Source organism: Crotalus tigris, unplaced genomic scaffold (assembly GCF_016545835.1).
Source record: "Crotalus tigris isolate CLP2741 ecotype Arizona unplaced genomic scaffold, ASM1654583v1 scf7180000020588.15403103151:6194809, whole genome shotgun sequence".
Classification (NCBI taxonomy): domain Eukaryota; kingdom Metazoa; phylum Chordata; class Lepidosauria; order Squamata; family Viperidae; genus Crotalus; species Crotalus tigris.
This window is the reverse complement of record NW_024098092.1, coordinates 3,021,307-3,045,401: the sequence shown is the minus strand read 5'-3', so window position 1 is coordinate 3,045,401 and position 24,095 is coordinate 3,021,307. Positions and strand designations below refer to the sequence as shown.

Here is a 24,095-nt window from a genome sequence, read left to right as displayed (position 1 = left end):
TTATGTGAAACCAGAATTCATTCTTTGTTTGCAAATGTTTTACCCAAATCAGAATGCAAGCCACCATCAAGCCAAGCTTGACGCTGTGATTCCTGGATTGGAGTAGCGTTGACCAATATGTTCACTGGCTGACACCTTAATTTAGCTCGTTGCCCTGAACCAGTGGTTCTCAACCTTTGTAATGCCGCGACCCCCCAACCAGTTGTAAGTCGAGGACTACTCAACTGGTCGTAAGTCGAGGACTACTCAACTGGTGCACCACCGTTTGCAGAATGGGACTTTCGGCGGGCTCAGCAGGGCAGAGACAGCCTGGACAATTCCTATTGGCTTTGGAAAGCCAATAGAATTAGACTCTATTCAAGAGAGTCTATTCTATTGGCTTTCAAAAGCCAATAGAATAAAAGGGAGTAGCACAGCTAAGGAAAAGGGGGGAAAACTGGCGGACTGCGTTGTTTGGCGACCCCCGTGAAATGGTCATTCGACCCCAAATGGGGTCCCAACCCACAGGTTGAGAACCACTGCCCTGAACAGAGTGGAGAGGACTAGATGACCTTAGTAGCCCCTTCCAATTTTATTTATCGCCAATCTTCATTTTTAACCTTATTGAACAATCCTTGGTTTAAGTGAAATGTCGTTCCGAGAACCAGAATGGCATTGTCGTTCTAAGTGGGCGGGAGAGATCTGGATTCAGCTTCGGCTTCAGTCAGATTTAATCAGCCTCTCAGCCTGATCTACTCTGCAGGGTTATTGTGAGGCTAAAATAAAGGATGCTTTGCCTCTCTGCAGCAAAGAAGAGACGATAATTTTATTTTTATTTTTTTTAAAATGATCTAGGTGTCGTCCATGTTGTCTTCTCTACAAAGTGCCGCCGCCTGCCAGTGGCCAAGCTGAGGGTCCCCGGCACACCGATGGACTTGGACCCCTATGCCAGCATGCAGATTGGCATGCGAGTGGTCCGTGGGGCCGACTGGAGGTGGGGAAGCCAGGACAACGGCGAGGGCAACGTGGGGACCGTGGTGGAGATTGGCCGGCAAGGCAGCCCAGCAACCCCCGATAAAACCGTGGTGGTCCAGTGGGATCACGGGACTCGCACTAATTACCGGACCGGCTTCCAGGGAGCGTATGATCTTCTGCTGTATGATAATGCACAGATAGGTACTTTTTCGCCCCTCCCACCTGCTTCAAGCCCAAATTACATGGGGAGGTTTCTTGGCTCTTTCTGTAAATCCTGGGCACTGAACGACGAGCTCCGTGCGGGAAGAAAACTAAGATTCCGTTCCCTCTCTTCTTCCGGGGTTCGTTTGCAAAGCGTCACCTGTGGGCAGACTGCAAGTCCCAGCCATTCTTGCTCTTGGGGGCTTATGGGGACTGTAGTCCAAACAATCCTATTTTTGCAAGCGTGGTCTGAACGATTGCAAATTATCCCCCCCCCTTTTTTTTTTTAAACCTTCCCCACCCAGGCATCTTTCTGCTCTGGGACATCGTTGTAACCCAAAGTATGTCTGGACTCTCCCCCCTAGGGGTCCGCCACCCTAACATCATCTGCGATTGTTGCAAGAAACACGGCATTCGCGGAATGCGATGGAAGTGCAAAGTCTGCTTCGATTACGACTTGTGCCTGCACTGCTACATGAGCAACAAGCACGACCTCTCCCATGCCTTCGAGCGCTACGAAACCGCCCACTCGCAGCCGTAAGTCCGCTCGGTCGCCCACCCTCTCCCTGAGTGGCCTCTCTGGAGAGACAGCCCCTCCCTCTCTCCCTCCCCCTTTTAAGAGCGTTGGTGATAAATGTAAAACATGTACAAGGTGACCCAGTAATTTCTTAGGGAGGAACCTGCACTGACCTTGGAATTCCTTAGCATTTCAAACTTTTCATTGGTAAGTTGCTAGTCCTCATGGGGGCCCCGGTTACAAGAGGTCTCCGTTGCTCTGTCAGATTAGATTTCTTCCTGGTGGTTAGAGCTGGACATGCCTGGAAGTTTTCCTTTGAGCTCTGTTTTTTTTTTTTCTCCTCTTCTTCTAGTTGATAACCAAATTTGAATATACTGTCCATTTATTCCTGCGGCATCTGACTCCCCTGCCCCCATCCCATAGTAAGAGTGGCCTCTATAACCCTCTAAAAGACTAGCAAATTATGAAGTGACAGAAAGGGGGGGGGGAAAAGCATTAAATAGCCAATGAAGAGGACCCTTTTGTTAGCTATTTTTAGTTTTCATTAAACGGTGCCATCTGTTTCGTCCACCAAACCAGGCACGTGCAGCCTTCGGATAACTTTGTAGTTTTGTTTTAACACACTAGAACAGTGTTTCTCAACCTGGGCAACTGTAAGATGTGTGGTCTTCCAACTGCAGAAATTCCCCAGCCAGCCATGCTTCGTGAGTTTGGAGTCTGCTCATCTTAAAGCTGCCAAGGTGGAAAAACCCTGACCTAGAAGCAAACATCGTTCCTTTTCCACCTGGATTTGAACCCTTCTCCCCATCAGCCCACAAAGGCCGAGATTGGCAGCTTGAGCTAAAAGCCTGCCAATTTTTAATCCAATTCCAGATCCTTCCTTTCCAAGCCCAGCAAGGCCACAAGATCCATCACGGCTGCCGCTGATTAAAAGAGGCCTTTAATCCCCCTTTTTATTAAGAGCTCCTCGTTTTATTGCACACATATCCGCCTCTATATTTGTGAGTGTGCATAATATACTATTTTTATTATAGTTGATATTTATTAAAATTACGTGTGTGTGTCTTGCTTGGTCTTTAAATTCTGCTCCTCAATTTTTCACTAAATTTGCATTGATGTCTGTATATTAGCAGGTAAAAACTATATGCAAATTTTTCTCCTCCTTCCCTCCCTTACTGTTCAGGTGATAAACTTTCCCCAAATGAATTGTTGCAATAAGAAAACAGCTCGGTGAGCAATCATTTTGTCTCTACCTCGTAACCGCACCATTTTTACATGACATTTTTTTTGTGCTCCAATCTCGCTTTTAAAAGCCCCATCAAGAGGAAAAAGGCGGTCCTTCTGACACAATCCTAGGGTTGATCGAGCTGGCTAGAGGTGGAATACGTCGCCTTATTTAAGGACCCTGAATTGTTTTAGCTTCAGAGGTAAGCATCTCCTTATCCATGCGTCAGATGAAAAAATGGAAGTTTATGCTTTGCCTTCCAGAGTCACTGTAAGCCCGCGACAGAATTTGCCACGCGTTGCTTTAAAGGGGATATTCCAAGATGCAAAAGTCGTCCGGGGACCTGACTGGGAATGGGGGAATCAGGATGGTAAGGACCTATCAGCTGACTTTCTGAATAGATCAGTTCCAGGGGTGCCAGAAACCCCTCTTAACATATCGACAGCCTGAATATTGAGGCCTAGTTACCCGTTTCATCTAGGAAATTCTGGAAAGGAATGTATTTTTCAGCCCACGTTCTTCTGGCTTTTGGGTGAATGCACGCTGAAATATAAAACTTGGGTGCTAAAATGCCGGTTCCTTAAGTGAAGGTAGAATAACGTTTCTGCAGCTGGAATACTGAGCCATTCTCTTGTCTACAGGTGGTGATGGCAAAATTGGCCGCGTGGTGGATATCCGGGGTTGGGATGTGGAGACGGGGCGGAGCGTGGCCAGTGTCACCTGGGCTGATGGTACTACCAACGTCTACCGAGTCGGTCACAAAGGGAAAGTGGATCTAAAATGCATCACGGAAGCATCTGGGGGGTTTTATTACAAGGAACATCTTCCTAAATTAGGTACGTGTGCACCATTAAAAAAGAAAAAAATATAGGAAGCATCAGCTATCCTTAATCTCTGCCCCCTCCTCATAAACAGCTGGACCTTGTTGAGAACTCTGCCCCCCCTCTAGTGGACTACAGCTTCCATAATCATCAGCTGGGCCTTGCTGGGAATCCTGGGGGTTGTTATCCAGTCCCTTCCCAAGTGAAGAGGCGGCTGTCACGGGCAGACTGTAATTTATACCTAACACAAGTCTTAAAAGTTGCCCAGATTGGACAGCCCTGCCTTAAATACCTTCGAATTAGGTCTGACATTTTTGTCTTTTTTTTTAAAAAATCTTCCCCTCCCTGGTCCTATCTCCAGGCAAGCCAGCCGAGCTGCAGAAAAAGGAGAGCACGGAGGGGCACCCGTTCCAACATGGGGACAAGGTGAAATGCCTGCTTGACATTGACATTTTGAGAGAGATGCAGGAGGGCCACGGAGGCTGGAACCCCAAAATGGCCGAGGTAAGCTTGTGCAAATGTCCACCCTTTGGTTGCAAGGGGGCAGGATCTCCTACAGATGTGTGGTCGGTCACTTTTAGAGGACAATGCCAAATGACCAGCCCGTTCTTGAGGAGCAAAGATGATGGGGTAGTTTTTTTGTTTGTTTGTTTGTTCGTTGCTTCTTCAGTTGTTCTCTTCCCTGCCACATGCTTCTTTCCTCTCTTTGCTTCCTTCCCAAAGTTCATTGGCCAGACAGGAACAGTACACAGGATCACAGATCGAGGAGATGTGAGGGTCCAGTTCAACAACGACACTCGTTGGACATTTCATCCTGGAGCGCTGACCAAGGTGGGTCAAGTTCATTCCCTGGGCAAATTATTCTAGAACTCGGAATGTGGGCTGACGCAGGAGAAAAGGATTCCCAGAGGGATGAATTATATTGGATATCCCTACAAAAGAGTATCCAGTCCTTCCCACTATAACCATGACTCAAGTTAAAGAACCCACTGGTCTTTACGCAGAGCCGAATAGCTATTACAGGTAGGTCTCATTTAGTGACCATATAAAGTTACAACAGCACTGGGAAAAAAGGGACTTACAACTGGTTTTCACACTTAGGACCGTTGCAGAATCCCCAGGGTCACGTGATCAAGATTTAAATACAACTGACTTATAGTTGTGACCACTACAGTGTCCAGGGGTCAGGTGACCCCTTTTTGCAACGTTCTGACCAGTCAATGGGGAAGGCAGACTCACTTAAGAACTATGTGATTAACTTAACTGCAAGAAGGGTCGTAAAATGGGGCAGAACAGAAATTTCAGGGCCCCGTTGTGGCCGTAAGTCGGGGGCAACTATCTGTACTCAGCTCTGTTTAAAATAGCTCTTTGGGTGGAACATCTGAAGGAGTTCTTCAGTATCACAGCTAGCAAAATAAAACCCAGCCAGGAAGTAATTCCTAACCTTTTCTTTGTCGATCTCAAAATACTAAGCCAGGACGGGGTGTTTAGCACTGGGAAGGAAGGCCACCAGGAAATCTCCCTGGAGAATGCCCCCTGTTGGAGAATTCATCTGTTAAAGAAAATCATCATCATCATCTCTCGATTTCCTCTGACGTGATCCGAGTCCCAAGCCAGAAAACGCAGAAAAATTGCCGTTCTCTTCTCCCTTGTAGCTTAACACCTTCTGGGTTGACGATGTCGTGAGGGTGATCGACGACATGGAGACAGTGAAACAGCTGCAAGCCGGTCACGGAGAATGGACGGAGGAGATGACAGCGGTAAGCTCCCTTCCCGTAACACCCTTTTTATTTATTTTTTCCTTTCTTTGCATCGATCTACATTTAAAACCAGCTTGCTCCTGGGGAGGAAGGCTATGGCAAATCTAGACAGCATACTCAAAAGCAGAGACATCACCCTGCCAACAAAAGTGCGTATAGTCCAGGCCATGGTTTTCCCAGTTGCAATGTATGGCTGTGAAAGTTGGACCCTAAGAAAGGCTGAGCGCCAAAGAATGGAGGCCTTTGAACTCTGGTGCTGGAGAAGTCTCCTGCGAGTCCCCTGGACTGCAAGACGATCCAACCGGTCAGTCCTAGAGGAGATCGACCCCGACTGCTCTTGAAAAGGCCAGATCCTGAAGTTGAAACTCAAGTACTTTGGCCATCTAATGAGAAGGAAGGATTCACTGGAGAAGAGCCTAATGTTGGGAAAGATGGAGGGCAATAGAAGAACGGGACGACAGAGAATGAGATGGCTGGATGGAGTCCCTGAAGCAGTAGGTGTGAACTTAAATGGACTCCAGAAGATGGTAGAGGACAGGAAGACCTGGAGGAACGTTGTCCATGGGGTTGCAATGGGTCGGACACGACTTCGCAATTAACAACAACACAACAACAACAACACATTTAAAACCACCTCAACCATGTCCTCAACACTTTTTCAACCGAATGAAGGGGCTGACAGGAGAGGCCAGGATACAAATGATTCTGGTTCAGGGCATTTGGTTCACTGCCTGTTCGCTTTGGCCGAGTGCAAGAAAGAGACCACGCCAACTTCTTTCTTCTTCTGGTTTACAGATTCTGGGCCACATCGGTAAGGTGATCAAAATCTTTGGGGATGGAGATTTGCGCGTGTCCTTTGCCGGCCAGTCCTGGACCTTCAACCCAGCCTGCCTGACAGCTTATCAAAGAGAGGAAGACGCAAACCTTATGACCACTCAGGACACCAGGGAGTCGAAAAGTGAGGGAGAACTTTGACCCCGATGCTTTGCAAAAAAAATATTCTGTAATATTTGGTACATCGGAAATTAGCTGAGGGGCAGCCCCGAACATTTTCAAAAGCTTTTCGATCAAAATTGCCCAGGAAATGATGAAGAGGTTAGGCTGGCCTTCTCAACTGGCTGGTGATATTTGTATTATTTTTTTTTTTGGTCCCTTTTCATAGGTTCCTTGGTTTCCGTGGTGGGACGCTTACTCTCCCAAAAAATGGAGGCCGACAGCCCGGGCCGTCTGGTGGTTGAGGCAGCTCACGGAAACGTCGGCAAAGTTCGGGACTTGATTCAGAAATATCCCGACAAGGCAAGTAGCCTTGTTCTCTGGGTCAGGTCCAGATGAATTGGGAAAACGACACCCCCTCGCCTGCGCTGGCCTACCCCAAGAGCAAGCCAAAATGTTGTCGAAGCTTATTTAAAAATGATCTCTGTGCAGGAGGCAGACTAGTCTCTCTGGAGAGAGAAATCCATGTAAGAGGAACCATGTGGAAATACTTTTAAACCAGTGGTTCTTAAACTGGAGATGAGGAGGGAAAGCACAGATACTGCTTTTTTGTGAATCCAGACTGGGACTCCCGTTGCTAAGATCTTACGTAAAAGCACCAAGTTTTCTTTTTTTGCTGGGATAAGGGCATTATTTGAACCCAGGAAAAGGGGGTCAAACATTTAAGAACCACTAAATTAATCACCTCTTTCGCGTTCTTGATCCACTGGTTAAAGTACCAGGATAGAAACCACGAGACGGTTGAGTTCTAGTCCTGCTTTACGCATGGAAGCTGACTGGCCAATCACCAGGTATCTGTGAGTTCTAGTGCCCCCCATTGGCATGAAAGATGACAGGGTGAATTTGGGCCAGTCACTTCCTCTCAGCCCCAACCCCCACCTCAAAGGTGGAAAATAGGAGAAGGAGTATTAGTTATGCTTGCTGCTTGATTCATTTATAAAAATAACAAAAGTGGGATAAATATAAATAAAGAAAAATAGATTGCATGCCTTTTTTTTAGTCTCTGCCACAAATTGTCCTGGTTCGGTGTGGCTCTGACGCAGCCCAGATCCAAAACGTCCCGAGCCAGGAATAATAAATACATTTGAGATTGAATAATAACGCATTGAATCCAGAATTAGCTGGATGGAGGGGAGCCAATGGCAGCTGTCCTGTCAAAACAAGCCGGAGTTGGCCTTGAGTGTGTCAGCTGGCCAATCCTGTAACGGATGCTAAATTTCTTCCCCAGGTGGATGTGCAGAACCAGGGCAGGACCGCCTTGCAGGTGGCGTCGTACGTGGGGCAGATGGAAGTGGCGAAGCTCCTGCTGCAAGCGCACGCAAATGTCGACCTGTGGGATGAAGAAGGCGACACGGCCCTTCATTATGCAGCCTACGGGTAAGTGGTCCTTGCTGAGCGCTATGGGGTAGGGCTTCCCTTGCAGGGGGCATGACTGTGAGAAGGGGTATGGGAAAGACTTCCTTCCAAAAGAAATAGCTGCTCTTTAAAAGCCAGGCTCCCAAATAAAACATACAAACGAATAAATGCTCCCCTTGGTTTCGATTCAGAAGGCACGTCATACAAGGAAGAAGGGATGGGGAGGGATGAGGAGAAAAAAAAGCCGATGTCCAAAAAAAGCCAGGGTTATACTTCTGACCTTAGCCAGTTAGGATGGAGACTCCTCCAGGAACATGATGGGACGGTTGCCTGCTAGATAACAGCTGAAGGGGGGGGGTCCAAAGTGGCTGCCCTTCGGGGCCCCCTATTTCTCACTCAACGGAGTTGGGGCGGTGGCGAAGCGGGAGGAAGATGATGAAGACGGCTTTAGCCATTCTTCCCCATTTCTAGCCTTTAAAAAAACCCAAAGAAATGAGCGTAGCAGGAGAAGGATTTTATTCCTAGTTTGTTGCTGCTTAACGCTTGTCTGCAACCCAGGAATCAAGCGGACGTCGCCCGGCTCCTGGTCAGCAAAGGCGCCAACCCGAATCTTCTGAACACCGCCAGGTGCACGGCCTTGTACGTCGCGGTCAACAACGGCTTCACCGAGGTCGTGAAAGCCTTGTGCGAAAACAACTGTGATGTGAATTTGCCGGTGAGTCTGTCTCTCTCTCTCTCTCTCTCTCTCTCTCTCTCTCTCTCTCTCTCTCTTTGGGGATCGCAGCTCCGAAGCCCTGGAGCCTCTCTGAGTGGTCTCCCATCCCTCCCCCAATTTTTTTTTATTTTTTAGCTTTTGGGTTCAGTTTGAGTGGAAGCTTGCCTTTTTTTTTTAATCTACATTGAGCAGTCACTGTTTGGCTGTGTCAACACCTTCGCTGTCCCTTCAGGGTTCTTCGGGAGAGACCCCCCTTCACTACGCCATCAATGCCGACTTCAAATGCATCATCGAAGCCCTCACTGAGGTCCCTGGCATCGATTTTACCATCCAGAATCAACAAGGGTTCAACCTGTTGCACCACGCAGCCCTAAAAGGAAACAAGCTGTAAGCAAAGGCTGATCTAATCGGAGCTGACTTCCAGGACCTTAGCGCAGGCAGGCTTTGAGGTCCCCGGGAAAACTTGTCTGACACACAAATGCCGGCGAACACATCAAACCCCTGAAAGGGCAGAGAAGAGGTCACTTGGCCTGCCAAGAGAATTATGCAAAGAGCATAGAAGGGCCAAAGGGGGGGGGGGTTTGGCTTGGGGAATGTGCTGCTTCTTCCAGAGGTCACCGTCCGAATAAAGTTCCATGCGTCTTTTAAAGGGGAGGCAAGCGATCTTTTGGCCCTAATGGAGGCGAATGTACCTGTGTGTCCCAGGATAATGTTGCGGGATCCGGTCTGAGTCGGTTAGAGGGACCGGAGGGGTCGTCTTGCGAGCTTTTGGATTCCTGCCGGAGCCCCATCATCCTCAGGGAACTTGCCTCTCACCAGAACGTGGAGAGAGAGAGAGACAGAAGTTCCCTGAGGATGGTGGGCACCAGCACGAATCCGAAAGCTCGGAAGATTACCCCTCCGGTCCTCGGTGATCGACTCCGATTGGATCCTGTAATCTTTTCACATCTGGCAGCATCATTTAATGATTTTGGGGAGAGACAGGGCGGGGCCGATCCTACAGAATTGCTGAAGCAGATGCCAAAATCACTTCCAGGGATGTCTGAGCTGATTTTTAAACCCCCCCCCCCCAAAAAAAACCTACATTGTAGGTTTAGGTGGGTTTCCTACCCCCAGATACACCTTTTTAAATGCCAGGAGGGACCCCCAAAATGTATATCTGTAATCTGTACCCTAAATGCACATTTTCTTCTTTTCTTCTCTTTCTTTCTTTTTTTTCCTTTGCTGTCCTCTTCCTCACCCCCACCCCGGCCAGAGCGATCAAGAAGATCCTCGCAAGGGCTCGGCAGCTGGTGGACGCCAAAAAGGACGACGGGTTCACGGCTCTGCATCTGGCTGCCCTCAACAATCACAAGGAGGTGGCCGAGATTTTAATCAAAGAGGTAAAATGGGGGGAGAACTTGTTGGGGTGATGGGGGCCCTGGAGAGGACTGTCTGTGTTTGGGGAAGACGTCTGCCCAGCCGGCTGAGGATGCTATTTATAAGGGCTGTTCAGAAGCCTGGGATCTCCTAGTGGCCTCCCAACCAGGCCTGCTCTGCTTAGGTTCGAAAGGAAGGGTGAGGAGCTTTCTGAAACGTACACCCCCCAACTCCCTCTTGAGGCAAAATTGCCAGCGAGGCGAGATCGATGCTTTTCGGCTCAGCTAATCTTTTTATCAGTGGAGGAAAGTTCTCCCATCTTCCTGGGGGAAAAAAAAAAAAAACCAAGAAAATAGGAAGTCCTTGACCTATGACCACAATCGAGCCCGGAATTTTGTTCGTAAGTGGTGGTGGTGGATAAGCGATCAGTTGTAAGCTTGGACAGAGTGCCAAGTGCGTGAACTTTGACCCCACGATCGCAGGGATGGGGTGGGGCTGTAACTGTGGGCAGCGGTCGTCAGTCTCTTCGACACCACAGTAATTTCAGATGAGTCGAGGAGTGCCCGTCCTAAAAGCCCATCCTAAAAGCCCATTCTAGCCCGTCCCACCGTAGAAGAGGGTCAGCTGCCTGCCACCCTTTCAGGGAAAATAATCTGCCCAGATTCAAGGTGCCGCTTTGTGGAGCTGAAGGTGGCCGATCCTCCCGTCCTCCCCCAGGGCCGCTGCGACGTCAACCTCAGGAACAACCGCAACCAGGCGCCCCTGCACCTGGCCGTCACCCAGGGCCACCTGGAGATGGTGCAGCTGCTGGTGAGCGAAGGCGCCGACGTCAACTCCGAAGACGAGGACGGCGACACCGCCATGCACATCATCCTGGAGAGGGAGCACCTGGTGTCCGTCCTGGTCGACGAGCAGCCGGGCCGGGAGGACAGCCTCTTCTCCAAGGTGAGGGAGGGCCTGTGTAAAGCTTTTAGTGCCACTTTCCTGGCAAATAGATGGGGAAGAAATGGAGGTAGTGACAGATTTTATCTTCCTGGGCTCCAAGATCACCTCAGATGGGGACTGCAGCCAAGAAATTAAAAGACGCTTGCTCCTGGGGAGGAAAGATATGGCAAATCTAGATAGCATACTAAAAAGCAGAGACATCACCCTGCCAACAAAAGTGCGTATAGTCCAGGCCACGGTTTTCCCAGTTGCAATGTATGGGTGTGAAAGTTGGACCATAAGAAAGGCTGAGCACCAAAGAATGGAGGCCTTTGAACTCTGGTGCTGGAGAAGATTCCTGTGAGTCCCCTGGACTGCAAGGCGTTCAAACCGGTCAGTCCTAGAAGAGATCAACCCCGACTGCTCTTTAGAAGGCCAGATCCTAAAGTTGAAACTCAAATACTTTGGCCACCTAATGAGAAGGAAGGACTCACTGGAGAAGGGCCTAATGCTGGGAAAGATGGAGGGCAAGAGAAGAAGGGGACGACAGAGAACGAGGTGGCTGGATGGAGTCCCTGAAGCAGGAGGTGTGAACTTAAATGGACTCCAGAAGATGGTAGAGGACAGGAACACCTGGAGGAACGTTGTCCATGAGGTCGCGATGGGTCGGACACGACTTCACAATTAACAACAACAAATCAAAGTTTTAGCCAAATATCCGCTTCTCCATAACACACAGCCCTATCAGGTAGGCTGGCTCAGGAAGTGAAACTGAGGCAGGGTTATTCTGAATTTATTCCTTCTGCCTCTAGGCTTTACTCATTTCTCCGAGTCTCCCTTTTAGCAGCTCCTTTCCCCTTCATGGCTCTCCCGCCCCAAATTCTCTTATTCCCCCCTTCTTCTTCTGGTCTCCCTCTTCCCGCAGCTCCAGGCCTCCGGCTTTCTCGGCAACACCCAACTGAACGTGGGAACCGCCCTGGCCTGCTACCTGGCCCAGCAAGGGGCCGACGTCCACTATGCCAATCACCGGGGCAAGTCTCCGCTTGACCTCGTCTCGGACGGGAGCATCGCGCACCTCATCCAGACCTTCTCCCAGAAATACAGGTGGGGGTCAGTCCCAGCGTCTCCTGCTCTTGACCCCGTCCTCCTTGCAACTGCCAGGAAGACCCCCCCCCTCCCCTGGCTTGGAATGTTCTTTGTGGCTGGAAATAAGGTGTCCATTCCGAGCCCAGAAATGGTCCGGCTGTAATATTTGCGGAGCATAGGCAGAAAAAGACACACCTGGCGTGTAAGTTTACCGAGAGCGCATAATTTTACTGACAGATCCATACAGGTGCAGACGAAGCGAAGCCCATTTTAAAGGTTCCCGCAGACAGCAGCCTAGGCCAGGGGTAGGCAACCTTGGCTCTTTTATGACTGGTGGACTTCAACTCCCAGAATTCCTGAGCCAGCCTGGCTCAGCTTGGAAACCTCTCCCTTTCCCCTCAGCGTGGCTGGCTCAGGAATTCTGGGAGTTGAAGTCCACCAGTCATAAAAGAGCCAAGGTTGCCTATAAACTAATAAAGTCTAGATTATGCCTACCCCTGCTCTAAACTAATAAAGTCTACATTAATTAACATTAATTATGCTTTCATATGTTCCTGTAGGTCAGGGGTAAGCAGCCTTGGCTCTTTTATGACTCGTGGACTTCAACTCCCAGAATTCCTGAGCCAGCAGGGGGGAACCATGGCCCCTTCATGACTTGTGGACTTCAACTCCCAGAATTCCTCAGCCACATGGGGGAACTATGGCTCCTTCATGACTTGTGGACTTCAACTCCCAGAATTCCTGAGCCAGCAGGGGGAAACTATGGCCCCCTCATGACTCGTGGACTTCAACTCCCAGAATTCCTGAGCCGGCATGGCTCAGCTTGGAAACCTCTCCCTTTCCCCTCAGCATGGCTGGCTCAGGAATTCTGGGAGCTGAAGTCCATGAGTCATAAAAGAGCCAAGTTTGAAGACCCCTGTCTTAAATCTAACAAACAAAATGGAAGCTGGCTGAGGAATTCTGGGAGTTGAAGTCCATGAGTCATAAAAGAAGCAAGGTTGCCTACCCCTGGCCTAGGTAAATTTCCTCTTTAGGCCAGCCGCTGCCCATTGTCCACCAATCCAAGACTTCCTTTGCCTTTTGGAAAACAGTTTGTGCTGCTCGAAGAGTTCCCATAGCACGGTTCCAAAGGGAAGGAACTTTCACGGGGCCCAGCCAGCTCCCTTGATTCCTCGGCCCCTCTCAGCTCTTCCCCCCCACAAGGATTTCACTCCCGCCCCCTTCTGTTTCTGCGGTCAAGCTGCAAGGACATTTGCAGGCAGGGGTAGAATCCGAATCAGCTTTGACAATTTCCTGCAAAGATTTGAGATAATTGGTGCAGTCTCCGCGGTTGCACCACTTCCGGATCCCTCGGCAAGGCTCCGTTTCAAAATTGGGCGCCCCGAGTGGTCGTTGCACCCTTCTCCTGAAGGAAGTGGGGCTGAGCTGCCCAAAGGGGTTTGATTCTGCTGGTGGGCAGCCAGCCCCGAGGAGGCCACGCTGCCCTCTCACCTTACGCGGCCGACTCTTTCTGCAGAGAGGAGCAGGAGTCCTCGTCGGACAGCTCCACCACGACCAGCAGCCTGAGGAGAGTCCACACCACCCCCAACACCATGACGAACCTCAGCGTGCCAAAAGTGGCGGCCCCCTCGGAGTGCCTGGTTTGCTCGGAACTGGCGCTGCTGGTCCTTTTCTTCCCCTGTCAACACAGCATCGTGTGCGAAGGTACTTCTGCCCTTGGCCCCGTCTTCCGTATCCCGTAGCTGAAGCATCTGTCTCTGACTTCTCCTGGTGGTTGGTTTTGTGTTTTTCCTCTAAAGCAAGGAATGAGAGTTTGTGGGGAGCTTGCATCAAGCTAATCTCTCTCTTCCCACCTTTTCCCTCTCCCAATTTCTCCCTGTAAATAGAATGCTCCAGAAGGATGAAGAAGTGCATCAAATGCCAAGTCACGATTACCAAAAAATTAAAACAAGGTGAGCATGATGGCTTGAGTAGCTGGGCAGGCGTGTCTCCCCTTTGCTTTCAGCCAACCCGCGTGGAGTAGAGGCTGCGTTGGGAACATCCCATGGTCACAATCAGCATTCAGCCCCCTTCCTTTTCCTCTGCCCCCCCTCCTCCACTGGTTTTCCTTGTGGGTTGCCTTTGTTGTCAGTTGGAAGCGTCAGGGCACAGCTAGCTTTTCTTTTTTTACAAAAGCCACAATTGCTTGTTTGCATGTTTCCCGAACCCGTTTTTTTTTTTTTTGTCGCACAAATGCTACCCTTGCATTTCGTTTAGGTTCGCGTTAGTCAGGTTGTACATGCAGTTTGCAAACGATGTCAGGCAAACAAGCCAGCTGTTGCTTGGACTGGCATGTGAGTCTAAGTCAGTGGTTCTTAACCTGTGGGTCAGGACCCCATTTGGGGTCGAACGACCATTTCACGGGGGGTCGCCAAACAACGCAGTCTGCCATTTTTTTCCCCCTTTTCCTTAGCTGTGCTACTCCCTTTTATTCTATTGGCTTTTGAAAGCCAATAGAATAGACGCTCTTGAATAGAGTCTAATTCGATTGGCTTTCAAAAGCCCATAGGAATTGTCCAGGCTGTCTCTGCCCTGCTGAGCCCACCAAAAGTCCCATTCTGCAAACGGTGCTGCCCCAGTTGAGTAGTCCTCGACTTACGACCGGTTGGGGGGTCGCGGCATTAAAAAGGTTGAGAACCACTGGTCTAAGTGTTGCTTCAGACCAGACATTTGTTTCCCAGAATAGACAGTCCAGAAACAAACGAGAGATAAACCACAGTTAAGGCCAAAAAAGCTCCCCCCCAAAGTCAGGATGTATAAATAAAATAAATCAGGGGGGATTAGATGCTTGTCTCTCTCCCCCCCCCAGATGATTTTCTGCACTTTTGCCCTTAGCCACAAGCCACACATTTCACATTTTAGCAGGATTTTCCCGCCAGCTGGGAAATGCACATGGAACGAAAAGATGCTTAGAAAGGGTGTGTGTGTGTGTGTGTGTGTGTCCGTGTCTCCTTTCTCACACCGCCTTCCCCATCTCACCCCTACCCTTCCCCCCCCCCCCGCCACAGACAACTCTGAAGTGGACGGTGGGTCGGGCCCCGAGGTCACCAACCAACAGAAGCTCATGGAGGATTTGCAGAGCCGCTATCGGCAGATGGAGGAACGGATCACCTGCCCCATTTGCATCGACAGCCAGATCAAAGTGATCTACCAGTGCGGACACGGCTCCTGCCAAGAGTGCGGCGTATCCCTGAACGTCTGTCCCATCTGCCGACAGGCCATCCGTGAGAGGATCCCGATTTTCGTTTGAGGGCCGGCTCTGGCTTTGCCCCCCCCCCCAAAACCCCGCTATCCTGCCCTTCCCTCCTTTGGGTTCGAATTCCGCTTCGGTTGGGAGAGTGTGTAGCGGGCCGGAGAGAAGACGATCCAGACTACAGAGACTTGGGCTGGGAGATGCGGAATAACAGCTTTTCCTTCCTAGCTTTCTCCAAGTGTCAAAAAGAGGAGCAATCTTCCCAAAAGAGCATGTTTCCTTCCGTCCCACGGGAAAGCAATATTCTTGCACTTTAAAAGGCGGGGTCTGGGTCTGGCTCCGCCCTCCTGCCATGGGGGGGGGCGCTCAGCCCACAGGAGAGTTGTGCAGCAGCACCAGACTGGGTGTCAGGAAGGCAAATGGAAAAGGGATCTTTCAGGGCCGAAGAAGCCCTGATGGAGAGAGGGATGGGTGTGCGCATGTGTGTTTGTGTGTGTGTGTGTGTGTGTGAGAGAACGGGTGTGTCCTTCAACGTGAAGTCGTGAATGTTTGCTGGCCAAAAAAATACAACACGTCTGCACAAGCCTTCCTCTACGGGCTGGTAGCATTTCTTCCTTAACACGCAATTACTTGAGTCTCACAACGAGGGGCTCTCAGTGAGGGAGCTAGTTAACAGTAGTAGCCGGGTTGGAAGGGACCTTGGAGGTCATCTAGTCCAACCCCCTGCTCGAGCAGGAAACTTTTCTACGTTGTTTCAGACAAATGGCTGCCCAATCTCTTCTTTAAAACCTCCAGTGACTCGTCCTCCCGGTCAGGAAATTCCTCCTCAGTTCTAGGCTGCTTCTCTCCTTGGTTCGTTTCCCTCCCTACTTTGGAGACCAGGCTGATCCCCTGCAGGAAGGAGGGAAGGCCATCCCGGAACAAAGTCCCCCACAAGGTTCAGTGGACACCGAGTGGAAAGGAGCTGAGAGCCCAAGGCATAATTACCACGAAAAGATGAAAAATTGGCCGGGGAAGCACGGATAAGAGTGAAGCAAACGTTCCTGGGAGCCGTTGATAGGAGTCAGATGGCGCTCCTTTGGGAACCGATTGAGGCAAGGCCTCCAGTAGGGCCGTGGCTGTTTGTTGGAGCATGAAGGGAGCCTCCTGCGTCAGGGGCAGCGTACCCTCCAGCTTCCGTTCACAAAACCAAATGTGTCAAAAAGGAGAAGCCCTGGGCAGGATGGGCTTAGCCCCCCAAAGGGACTGCAAAGACCCTCCATAGCACAGGGCATGAAAAGAGTGCCCTCCTGTGGTTCTTTTGAGCACAGCAGCCCGAAAGGGGCTTCTAAGACCATCTGTACGGCACAGGGCATGCAAAGCGCGCCCTCCTGTGGTTATTTTGGGCATAGTGGCCTTAAAGTGACTACAAAGACCATCTATACTTGCAGTGTTTCTCAACCTTGACGATTTTAAGGCATGTGGACTTCAACTCCCAGAATTCCACAGCCAGCAATGCTGGCTGTGGAATTCTGGGAGTTGAAGTCCACATGCCTTAAAATTATCGAAGTTGAGAAACAGAATTCTAGAGCACAGGGCATGAAAAGAGTGCCCTCCTGTGGTTATTTTGGGCAGAGCACCCTGAAGGGGACTACAAAGACCATCTATAGCACAGGGCAGGGCCTGTCAACCTTTTCACCCATTGTACCACTTTGAGGGTAAGGCAATATCCGACTCCCACTGGTGGCCTAGCCAGGTGTCAAAAACTTGATGGCCAAAAATAAAAAAAGGGGAAAAAACGATAAAGTACAAGCAGTCCTCGACTTACGACGATTTGCTTAGGGACTGTTCGAAGTTACAACGGCACTGGAAAGAGTGACTTACGACCATGTTTCACACTTACAACTGTTGTAGCATCCCCAGGGCCCTGTGATTTACATTCGGATGCTTGGCAACTGATTCATACTTACGACGGTCACTGTCCCAGGGTCACGTGATCACCTTTTGCAACTTTTTGACAATGGGGGGGCGTGACCAGCTCGTCACTCAGATTGTGGGGGGGGGGTCTGTGGGAGATGCAGGCAGGGATGGGGGGATTGTGGGTCTTTGGTGGAGGGGGCAGGAACTGGGGTGGGTGCCTTCCCTCCCTTTCTCCCTCCCATTGTCCCTTTCTTCCTTTCTTCCTTCCTTCCTACCTACCTTCCCTCTGTTCTTTTTCTTGATCCTTCCTTCCTTCCCTCCCTCCCTCTCATTGTCCCTCTCAACACCCACAACTTCTGGAGGCAATTTAAATTTAAAACCTTTTTTTTTTTTTAAAGAAAACAACACTTGCTGGCCACTATCTTAAGAGTCTCCATTAAGGCATGCAGAGGGAGATGGGGTAGAGTTTACAGAATTGCCAGCTTGCAACAGTAACTGAGATGGAAGGGACCTTGAGGTCATCTAGTCTAACCCACTACTCTCAAGAGAGTGAGTTCTGTACTGTAGGTCTGATAAATGCCTATCCAGTCTCTTCTTAAAAGTCTCCAGGGAGGGAACACCCACAACTTCTGGAGGCAATTTAAATGTAAAACCTTTTTTTAAAAAAAACAACCCACTGCCCCTGATCAGCAGAAGCCTCTCCAGGCAAAATCCAAAATGGGGTGGGGGATTTCCTTCCAGTAAGGCGGGGATCTTCCAACGTGGCCCTCGGATGACTGGTGGACTTCCAACTCCCAGAATTCCTCAGCCAGCATGCCTGGATGAGGAATTCTGGGAGTTGAAGTCCACCAGTCATCCAAGGGCCAGGCTGGAAGACCCCTGCACAATCTCTGGGGTCAGCAGAATCTCTGCTGGGTCTGTGCCAGGGAGAGGAGGAGGCGGCGGCAGCCACAAGCTACCAATGTCAGGCTGATGCAAACAAACCATCTTGCGAAGTGCTGCCTTTAACCAGCCCAAGAGGAAGCAGAGCAGTTCCCGAAGGGATTGCAGACGACGGAAGTACAGTACCATGCAGTAACAAAATAATAATAATAATAATTTAAAATACTTACAGAAGTCATTCCAGGTTTCTAGTCCTCAAACCCAGCAAGCAGCAGGTCTTCCGCAAAGCAAAAGCAAAGCAGAGCTTGCAAAACTCAGCCAATCGGCTTCGACCACGTGACCAGGCAAAAAAGCCACTTCCGGCTTCTCTCCGAGCAAAAAAAAAAAAACCACTTCCGGCTTCTCTCCGAGCCTCGTGGCTGCAGAGACCCGTTTTTGGTGGCGGTTTTGCTCGTCTAACCGTAAGTCCCTTTTCTGAATTAAGTTGGTTTTTGGGAACACTGGCTAAACAAACGCTCGTACCTGGGGAGGGAGTGATTACCTGTTTATAGCTATTCGTGTTAAAATTAAGAATTAATTCCCAGTTGAATAACTGCACCTGCTTTGAATTAAGCAGCCAGTTGCATGTCCGCCGCCTTGAAACATGGCGACACGGTTAAAACGCCGCTGATAGACTCGCGGGCTCCCTTTTTCTTCCAGGCACCCAGTGGAAAGGTTTTTAATAAAATAAAATAAAACAAAAATAAACTCCTAGGGTTTTACTTTGCATTTGTTCCGATTTACTGTGCACTTGAATAAGCGCACCTGCTTTTAATTAAGCAGCCAGTTGCATTTAAATATGGAGACCGTCTTGAAGAGCCGCCGAAGGCCTCCGTGGCTCCTTTTTATTTTCAGACACCCAGTAGAAAGGTTTTTAATAAAATAAAATAAAACAAAATGAACTCCTAGGGTTTTACTTTGCATTTGTTCCAATGTACTGTGCACTTGAATTACTGCACCTGCTTTTAATTAAACAGCCAGTTGCATTTAAATATGGAGGCCGTCTTGAAGAGCCGCTGAAGGACTACACTGTAGCTCCTTTTTATTTTCAGGCACCCAGTAGAAAGGTTTTTAATAAAATAAAATAAAATCAACTCCTAGGGTTTTACTTTGCATTTGTTCCGATTTACTGTGCCCTTGAATAAGTGCACCTGCTTTTAATTAAGCAGCCAGTTGCATTCAAACAGGGAGACCGTCTTGAAGAGCCACTGAAGGAGTCTGTGGCTCCCTTTTTTTTTCAGGCACCCGGTGGAAAGTTTTAAAAATAAAATAAAATAAACTCCTAGGGTTTTCTCCTCAGTTCGACCAGGCGAGGCGAACCAGCAACATGCTGAACCTGCTACTGTTTTGTTCTTTGTATTCGTTCTATCATCTATCCATCCATCCATCTCTTATTTCATCTATATCTTTATCCACCTTTTCTCTCTTTCATCTCTGTATCTCTCTTGTCTATATTGTCATTGTCAGTTTATATTTCTTTAGCTCATCTGTATTTCATTATCTTATCCATTTGTCTATCCATCTCTCTATATCTCTTCTCTGTTTCCTCTCTCTCTCTCCCTCCCTGCAATATATCTTTTTTTTCTTGTAATCCACGGAGAGAGGTGGGGGTACTATACGTATCATAAATAGAAAAAAAAACACTTTTTGTAACATAACTGCTGCTAAAATGATATACCAACTCTAGTAAAAATACTGGTTGTGTGATATCTCACTGGTTGAATAATTTAAGAGACTAGTAGATTATCCAGTGTGTTAAGTTTTCCTTCTCCATCCTTGCCTCTTTTTCCTTATGTTGTGTCACGCTGACTATAAATGTACAGGACAAATGGCATAAAAAAGACTTTTGCAGAAATATTAGCAACTTTATTAATAAAAGTTAACAACACAATCCTTCATGCAACCCATGTAAAAAACAGGCAGGCTTTGACTTTTTTGTGACTTTTTTCCCACCTTTCAAGTGCCCTCTAGAGTCTTATGTAAAGGGAAAAAAATACAGCCTCTTTTTCCCTTTTTCTAATTAATAAATACAAAGAAAGAAAGCACCAAATTCTAAAGGGACAAGCTAAAAAAAGAAATGAATACATGCAGGATATATACTTACAGAACGTCTATATCCATAAACGGAAGTGATGATTCATTGCAGACATTCATACCTAATCTATATTCATTAATTGTGCAAACCACAGAAGAGTTGCAGCCATGTGTTTGTCTTCCCAGGACTGCCCTTGTGGCTTCTCAAGCACAGGAGCCAGAAGGGAGGATGGGAATCCCAACTATTTTCAGCTCTGTAGGGGTAGACAACCCTGGTGCCTGTTTGCTTAGGGGTCTGTTTCAGCTCAGCTTGAAATTGGAGAAAGGTGTCATGAACTTTACAAGGGTGGTAGGGTTAGGTTAACTGGCCCAAGGAAAGCAGAAAAGAGTCCTCCTTAAGGGAGGTGGGCAAAAGGTTCACAAGAGGAAGCCCCCTCACGCAGGACCAAGCAAAGGTCCATGCATCCCCTTTGGGGTGAATCTCCCACCAGCTATTCTTTGGGAAAAACCTAAGGCCAAGTCAACTGTGAGTCAGCATTCTGGAATGTAACATTTGCTCCTTTCTGAAGTACGACTGAAGATTTGCAAGATCAGAAATTGTCTTCTCCTCTAATTCTGTTTTTTTCTTTCCTTCCGACCCCAGATATAGGAAGGAATCGACAGACCATGATGCCCATCTGCTTCCTGATGGCGGCGGTGTGAGATGGCTGAGCTTGTTTGGGTGGGTGGGAGGGCCACGTGTCTCTTGGAGCAACTGCCACGGATCCACGAAGTTCAGACTCATCTGGACCAGCCACACGGATTCCTGTCTTGAGTTGAAGACCAACCTTCCAGTGTCCAGTAAAAGGACCTCCGCTTTGATGCAGTGTTGTAGTGTTTGATATATTTGTGCAGTTGTTGTGTGTTTTATTTCTAGCTTCCTGGGCTGTTACAAACCCCCAAACACCAAAAGGAACCCCCCCATGTTATAGGGGGGTGCCATTGTAAGGGGGTGCCCATGGTAAGCTAGCTTTCGGGGCGAATGGTATATATATTACAGGTAGTCCTTGACTTAACGGCCACATTTGAGTCCAGAGCTTCTGTTGCTAAGCAAGGCATTTTGTTAAGTGGGTTTTGCCCAATTTAATGACTTTCCTTGCTACATTTGTTAACTGCAAATGTTGAGTTAGCAACATGGTTCTTAAGCGAATGTCGCTTCCCCATTGACTTCGCTTGTCAGGTCACAAAATGCGATCACCTGAGCCCAGAACACTAGCCGTCATAAGTATGAGTCAGTTGTAAAGCTTCTGAACTTAATCACATGCCACGAGGATGTTGACATTGTAAGTTACTTCCTTCAGTGCTGTTGTACCTTCAAATAGTCACTAAATGAACTGTTTTAACTCAAGGACTACCTATACCAGCTTTTAGGTAGTAATATATATAGGCATTCTTCTATGTACATATTAGCATTTCGTACAGATAGTTGTATTTACTAAAAATATGCTAATATGCACATATATGTGTATGTATATATATGAACACAGAGAGACATAATTCGTCTATTCCCAGAATAAACCAATTATGCCAACAAGTCTCTGCATGTGCATATATGTATATATACATGCCCCAACGTTTCGCTTCTCATCCAAGAAGCTTCTTCAGTTCTGGCTGAATGGTGGGGAGTGGAAGGATTTATATTCTTTGCAGTCATCTGGTCCTTAGTACCCCAAAGGTAAGTTGTTAGCTCTCCGAGAGTCATTGAGGCCTCTCGGGGGTTTATCTGTATCCTCGGGGTCACCTGGACCCGTGTAGCGGTGGGCCTGGGACCTTCTTGGGACTGCTGCAAGGACCATGTTGGAGACAGAAGGTAAGTGGTGTCATATCCCTCCCCCCTTTGTTGAGAGAGGCCTTTGGTTTTAACACAGATGGCCTCTTTGACCCCTCTTTCAAACCAGCGGTGCTCTATCCAGAACGTGGATTTTGCTGTCGTTGAAAGAGCGGCCTTTGTCTTTCAAATGCAGATGGACCGCTAAACCTCATCCTGGTGGGCTTGTTCTCCTAGGTTGTGCTATGCAATTGTGGTTTGTTTTGTTTCTCCAATGTAGAGATCTGTACATGTCTCACCACATTCTACTGCACATATTGCATTGCTCAGTTTGTGTGTGAGTGTTTTATCCTTGTGGTGGACAAGCTTCTGCCTTAGTGCAGAGTTTCTCAATCTTGGCAACTTTTTAAGATGTGTGAACTTCAGCTCCCAGAATTCCTGAGTGAGCATTCTGGCTGAGGAATTCTGGGAGCCGAAGTCCACACATCTTAAAAAGTTGTCAAGGTTTTGAGAAACATTGCCTTCTCAATCTTGGCAACTTTTTGAGATGTGTAAACTTCAGCTCCCAGAATTCCTGAGTGAGCATTCTGGCTGAGGAATTCTGGGAGCCGAAGTCCACACATCTGAAAAGTTGTCAAGGTTTTGAGAAACATTGCCTTCTCAATCTTGGCAACTTTTTAAGATGTGTGAACTTCAGCCCCCAGAATTCCTGAGTGAGCATGCTGGCTGAGGAATTCTGGGAGCTGAAGTCCACACATCTTAAAAGTTGTCAAGGTTTTGAGAAACATTGCTTTAGTGTATTTTGGGGTTGGTAGTGTGCACGTACATTGAGTTAGTTGAAAATCCTGAGCTTTTCAGATAATTCCTGCATTTTATGGATTGATGTTGGTTCTTTTGTTGTTTTTTTTCTCCTTATTGGGGGTAAGGGGGGGGGACAAAGGATCCTACTGGAACTTTGTATTTGATGAAGGCCCACTTGGGATAGCCATAGGTTCTGAGGGCTTCTTTGATGTGTTTTAGTCCTTTTCCCTCTGATGGTAGGTAAACCTTCAGCCCAGTAGTGTAGGATTGTGATGACTTCCGTGTTTTTCCTCCAGTGAAGGTAAACAATGGGTTTTCTGTATACTTCACTGTTGAAGTATGACTCTTGTCCTGATGGGTTTGTTCTCCTATGTTGTGCCATGCGCTTGTGAAGTAGTAGTTTTGTTCACAAATGCATGGCACAACATAGAACAAACCCATCAGGACAAGATTCAGCACTTCATGTGTCTGAGGAGATTGTTAGCCAGCCAGATCATGGTTTGCTCCAAAGGTCCTTTCCCAAGAGGCCACTAGACTTTGTTTTTTCTTGAAGACTTTCACTTCTCATCCAAGAAGCTTGAGGGATGAGAAGTGAAACATCTTCAAGGAAAAACGAAGTCCAGTTGCCTCTTGGGAAAGCACATTTGGAACAGCGGTCCATCTGCATTTGAGAGACGAAGGCCACTCTGGAAGACAGCAAAGTCCACGTTCTGGATGGAGAGGACTCCTGGCTTGAAAGAGGGGTCAAAGAGGCCATCTGTGTTAACAGGCCTCTCTCAACAAAAGGGGGAGGGATACGACACCTCCTGTCTCCAACAGTCTTTTCAGCAGTTCCAAGAAGGTCCCAGGCCCATCTCCACACTGGTCCAGGTGACTCTGAGGGTACAGGTGAACCCCCAGGTGGCTTCAAGGGCTCTTGGAGTACTAACGACCAGATGACTGCAAAGAATATAAATCGTTCCACACACCCCCACCATTCAGCCAGAACTGAAGAAGCTTCTTGGATGAGAAGCGAGGCGGCTCAAAAAAAAAAAAAAAAAAAACCAACAAAACACAAGCACCGCCCACCACACACTGATCCACGTATAAAGTCAAGTCACAGAGTGTCCGGTCCATTCGTTCTCTCTCTCCTCCTCCCCCCCCCCCCCGCCTGTGTACTTTGACACAGTTGCATACAGTCATCTGGGCTTAAGATCTATTGGGGTTTTCCTAATAGATCTTAGCCTATATTGTTCTATGTGTCTGTGTATCTCAACAGAGACACATAGAACAATATAGGCTAAGATTTATTAGGAAAAAAGTCCCAATAGATCTTAGCCTATATTGTTCTGTGTTAAGATGCACAGACACATAGAACAATATAGGTAAGATCTATTAGGAAAACCCCAATAGATCTTAAGCCCAGATGACTGTATGCAACTGTGTTAATGTACACAGGCACATACAGTACTTTAACATAGTTGCATAGTCATCTATTGTTCTGTTTCTGT

At 48.2% G+C, this 24,095-nt stretch overlaps 1 protein-coding gene and 2 long non-coding RNA genes across 4 annotated transcripts in view; 2 read left to right on the top strand and 1 right to left on the bottom strand.

Annotated features, from left to right (window-relative positions):
- MIB2 (MIB E3 ubiquitin protein ligase 2) overlaps positions 1-15,728 on the top strand; it is a 29,014-nt gene extending 13,286 nt beyond the window's left edge. For both annotated transcript variants that reach the window (XM_039367227.1, XM_039367226.1), the window contains exons 4-21: positions 835-1,155; positions 1,521-1,692; positions 3,161-3,267; positions 3,539-3,733; positions 4,080-4,222; positions 4,442-4,549; positions 5,374-5,478; positions 6,274-6,436; positions 6,641-6,774; positions 7,700-7,848; positions 8,386-8,542; positions 8,775-8,929; positions 9,798-9,924; positions 10,619-10,846; positions 11,751-11,929; positions 13,428-13,615; positions 13,798-13,863; positions 14,959-15,728. In XM_039367227.1, coding sequence (XP_039223161.1) covers positions 909-1,155; positions 1,521-1,692; positions 3,161-3,267; positions 3,539-3,733; positions 4,080-4,222; positions 4,442-4,549; positions 5,374-5,478; positions 6,274-6,436; positions 6,641-6,774; positions 7,700-7,848; positions 8,386-8,542; positions 8,775-8,929; positions 9,798-9,924; positions 10,619-10,846; positions 11,751-11,929; positions 13,428-13,615; positions 13,798-13,863; positions 14,959-15,200 — 2,865 coding nt within the window. In that variant the 5' untranslated portion in view covers positions 835-908 and the 3' untranslated portion in view covers positions 15,201-15,728. The remainder of the gene's footprint in view (positions 1-834; positions 1,156-1,520; positions 1,693-3,160; positions 3,268-3,538; positions 3,734-4,079; positions 4,223-4,441; positions 4,550-5,373; positions 5,479-6,273; positions 6,437-6,640; positions 6,775-7,699; positions 7,849-8,385; positions 8,543-8,774; positions 8,930-9,797; positions 9,925-10,618; positions 10,847-11,750; positions 11,930-13,427; positions 13,616-13,797; positions 13,864-14,958) is intronic.
- LOC120319019 lies at positions 8,783-18,989 on the bottom strand. The gene is made up of 3 exons (XR_005559670.1): positions 18,155-18,989; positions 13,513-13,704; positions 8,783-8,912 (listed from the first exon to the last, which is right to left on the bottom strand). It is a non-coding gene; the product is annotated as an uncharacterized LOC120319019 (long non-coding RNA).
- Positions 18,324-20,856, top strand: LOC120319020. The gene is made up of 2 exons (XR_005559671.1): positions 18,324-18,385; positions 20,641-20,856. It is a non-coding gene; the product is annotated as an uncharacterized LOC120319020 (long non-coding RNA).
- The last annotated feature ends 3,239 nt before the right edge of the window (positions 20,857-24,095 follow it).